Source organism: Penaeus vannamei, chromosome 16, assembly GCF_042767895.1.
Source record: "Penaeus vannamei isolate JL-2024 chromosome 16, ASM4276789v1, whole genome shotgun sequence".
Taxonomy (NCBI): domain Eukaryota; kingdom Metazoa; phylum Arthropoda; class Malacostraca; order Decapoda; family Penaeidae; genus Penaeus; species Penaeus vannamei.
Window position 1 is genome coordinate 31,460,894 of NC_091564.1, and position 4,537 is coordinate 31,465,430.

Here is a 4,537-nt window from a genome sequence, read left to right on the forward strand (position 1 = left end):
GTCCAGCGTCATAGAAAGATACGTAACTATCACATCGACTACTCATTACTCACAACAACCGTTTACTTACAATTGCCCATTACAGACAACCATTCATTACTCACTACCCACGACTCACAACTATCCATTACTCACCTAACTTCCTCACACCTTATCAACAATCACAATCGCCAGTTACAACGACACGATAACTACAGCTTTCGAACTCACTCTACACCCTGGACACTGCCCCGGGGTGAGGGCGACCACTGGGCTGGTCACGGAGGGGGCGGCAGGGAGGGTGGTTGGCTCGGGGGGAGGGGGTGGGAGGCCGTCTAAGGAGAAAATACAAAGCGATAATTTTTTATTATATTTTACTTTGATCTCTGCGATTATCCTTATCGTTATTATAGTCATTATCATTATTATTCTCATAATTATCATTATCGTGATTATACCATCAGCAACATTATATCATTTTCATTATCATAAGGCCTTATTATCATAATCATAATACTTTTTATCATAACCAGCATGAAGTTATGATATAGAAATCTATATAAATCACTCTTATATTAGATTTCTGCCATAATTAAAGTCGCCGCCACCACCGCAATTTCTTTAGAAAACAGGGAAAACATTCATTATAATGAATTCATTATAAAAAAATATAACGAAATCACAATTCCTGTAATGAAGGGCTTAAGGATACCAGATATTTAAATTTCCTGTATTTTACTATTTTTATAAATTTACATGAAATATCTTAAACTCATCATTGCAATTCTAATATATATTACAAAGCTTACTGAAAATATATATATTCAAAAATATTCAGCACTGGAAAGTTCTTAGAAATTTGATGGGTATGAATGGTAGACTCTGCTTACCAAAATAACCACAGAAAGTATACAGACCAACGCTGTCCCGCGACCAGTCTTCAATCACGTCCAACGGAAAAGTGCGGCCGAACCGAGGTCAACCCTCACGGTCACTCTACCCGGGTGCATGCCCAACATCAACCGTATTCATGTTGACCAATGTGGAGAGGTGTGAATGAGAACGGATATCTTCACAATACAAGAGATGGATTTTGCCGGTTTCGAAAATATCTTCGTCAGAAATACATGTACACGTATTCGTTCTCGTTCATACCACTCCACACATGCCCATCATCACCTGATCACACGTACGTTGTCCAGTCATCGCGGCACTTTCCACTACGACTATGCCCATGTGATTTTTCCTTTTATTTAACAAATGTGGAAGATTCCTAAACTTCCACAATACTTACTTTCATTTTATATTTGGTCTTAAAATATGGAATGAAAAGTATGTTACCTGATTCATCCCCAACTTGAAGTTCAAAGGCCAAGTTATCCATTGGAATCCACTGCGCTGTCAGAGCTGAAGGAAATGGCGAGATCAGGATACTTGTAATGAGTAGAAATTATAGGAGTAATAACTATCAGTCATAACGATACTAATGACATATATACATATATATCTGCGTGTATATATGTGTACGGATAGATGGAAGTGATTGATTTTTTTGTCTGTGTATTCATGTATCTGTATTTTATGTACGCAAGTACACACACACACACACACACACACACACACACACACACACACACACACACACACACACACACACACACACATACACACACACACACACACACACACACACACACACACACACACACACACACACACACACACACACACACACACAGATATATATATATATATATATATATATATATATATATATATATATATGTATATATGTATATATATATATAAATCTCTCTCTCTCTCTCTCTCTCTCTCTCTCTCTCTCTCTCTCTCTCTCTCTCTCTCTCTCTCTCTCTCTCTCTCTCTCTCTCTCTCTCTCTCTCTCTCTCTCTCTCTCTCTCTCTCTCTCTCTCTCTCTCTCTCTCTCTCTCTCTCTCTCTCTCTCTCTCTCTCTCTCTCTCTCTCTCTCTCTCTCTCTCTCTCTCTCTCTCTCTCTCCCTCCCTCTCTCTCTCTCTCTCTCTCTCTCTCTCTCTCTCTCTCTCTCTATATATATATATATATATATATATATATATATATATATATATATATATATATATATATATGTGTGTGTGTGTGTGTGTGTGTGTGTGTGTGTGTGTGTGTGTGTGTGTGTGTGTGTGTGTGTGTGTGTGTGTGTGTGTGTGTGTGTGTGTGTGTGTGTGTGTGTGTGTGTGTGTGTGTGTGTGTATGTATGTATGCATGTGTGAATGTATATATATAACATGAAAAAAAAACAATTTTAGGAAATTTAACTTACATTCTGAAGTAACAGAGCCTGGCCACTACGCAGAAATTAGCCTCGAATCACATCCTGACTTCCACTCGCCACATCAGAACTCGAACCACCATGTGACGAGAGGACCACACGCCCGCCCGCCCACCACGGACCCTCCGTCACAACAAGATCACAACCACGACCGATCAATGCCTCGCCCTGTGTATTCCTCAGATACCATAAGCTGTAATGATACCAGGGTGTTTACGGGCCAGACGAGTACCGTTATAGAATTCCCTTTCGCTCATATCTATTCCTTTTATGGGCATTACTTTGGAAAGAAATACATTTTCTTAGATTTTATTAGTTGTACTTTATGTTTCATGTTTAAATGACTATATCACATTGTTCAGAACATCCACAGGCTTCTTATCAGCGTGATTATGTTTGCTCACGTTTATCACTCTTCATATGCTAATCTAGGGACGAATAGCTACTGTTACTAATATTGATAATGACAATCGCAGTATCTATGGATAATGGATGGGCAATAATAAGTGGAACAATCATAATGATGATGATGATGAGAGTAATAATATTTCTGATAATGATGATAATGACAACAGTAATTGAAATTTCGGTGATGAAGGTAATTGTAAATCTGATAATGATTTTCACAATAACGAGTAGTAATGATAGTTGTAATACTAATGATAATAGTAATGATAATAAATCTAATAGTGATAGCAATAATAATTCTAATAATAATTACAATAAGGATAATAATTATGATGATGAGAATAATAATGATAACAAGGAGAACAACAATAATAATAATGATGATAACATTAATGCTAATAGCAGCAACAACAACAATAATAAGAATAACAAGATTAGTAATCATGTTAATATTATAAATAATAAATGCTAATAATAAAAATGATAATGATGATGATGAGAATGATAATGGGATGATAATAATAATCAGGATAATGATGATTATAACAGTAATAATAAATGATGATAATTATTATTAATAGTAATGATAATGATAATTCTAGGAATTATAATAGTAATGATAATAATAATAATAATGATAATAATAATAATAATAATAATAATAATAATAATAACAAACAACAATAGCAACAAAAACAATGATAATGATAATAATAACAGTAATAATAATAACAACGACAATAAGAATAGGAAAATTTTTGATAATGATAATAAAAAATGATAATGACAGTAATGATGAAAATAAGGATGATTATAATGACTATGATAATAATAATATGATTATAATAATCATAATAGTAATAATAGTCATGGTAGTAATAGATTAATAAAATCATGGTAGTAATATTAAAATGATAATGAAAATAATGATAATATTTATGATTATCATAATAATGATGATAATGATAATGATAATAACAATAATGATAATAATAATGATAACAATAAGAATGATGAAAATGGTGACAATAATAAAAGTTGTAGTGATAATGATAACAATGAAAGTAATAATCGCGGTAATGTTGATGATCATAAAAATGATAATAACAACAACAATAATAATGATAATGATAACATCAACTACAACAACAATGATAATGACGAGAATATTGAAGAAAAATAATAATCATTTAAAAAATCAATAATATTATCAATCATAACAATAATAATACCATGTCCATACATACCACACAAAGAACTGTGAATCTGTGGCGTTGAAACTGCAAGTCTTCAGTACACAGGGAGCTTAGTGTGGAAAATGGAAGCGGCAATACAACCAACTCCCTTACTATTACTACAAGTTTAAAAATGTCTTCACTCTGTGCAGTACCAACGGTTTATCTCAACATCTCTTATCAGTATGTAATTCGTGTTATCAATATGGTGCAAGGATGGAATGTTGGTATATCATGATGCATTATTTGGATGTGTGTAATAGATAAATTGATTTCGTGTGTCGTCGGTTACTGTATCTATACATTTTTTTTAATTATTTGTAATGGGGTTATTTTGTGAAATGCATCGATGCGTTCCGTGGTAGATATCGTATATGTGTTAATATGATGAAAAATTATCTTTGTCCGTTTGATTATCTTTCTTCTTGCCCCCCCCCCTCTCTCTCTCTCTCTCCCTATCTATTTTTTCTCTCTCCTCCCTCTCCCTCTCTCAGGTTTTGAAAGTGATAAGATACGGGTTGAAATCAGGAAACACGTACTTCATATGTTTGAATGAATAAATAGATTAAATGAATGAAAAAAGTA

At 33.7% G+C, this 4,537-nt stretch overlaps 1 protein-coding gene across 1 annotated transcript in view; it reads right to left on the reverse strand.

Annotated features, from left to right (window-relative positions):
* Nucleotides 1-4,105, reverse strand: part of LOC113805181 (membrane protein BRI3-like) — a 6,180-nt gene extending 2,075 nt beyond the window's left edge. The window contains exons 1-4 of the mRNA XM_070131384.1: nt 3,965-4,105; nt 2,301-2,502; nt 1,321-1,386; nt 211-314 (exon numbers count right to left, since the gene is read on the reverse strand). Of these exons, the coding sequence (XP_069987485.1) occupies nt 211-314; nt 1,321-1,363 (147 nt within the window). The 5' untranslated portion in view covers nt 1,364-1,386; nt 2,301-2,502; nt 3,965-4,105. The remainder of the gene's footprint in view (nt 1-210; nt 315-1,320; nt 1,387-2,300; nt 2,503-3,964) is intronic.
* Between the last annotated feature and the right edge of the window lie 432 nt (nt 4,106-4,537).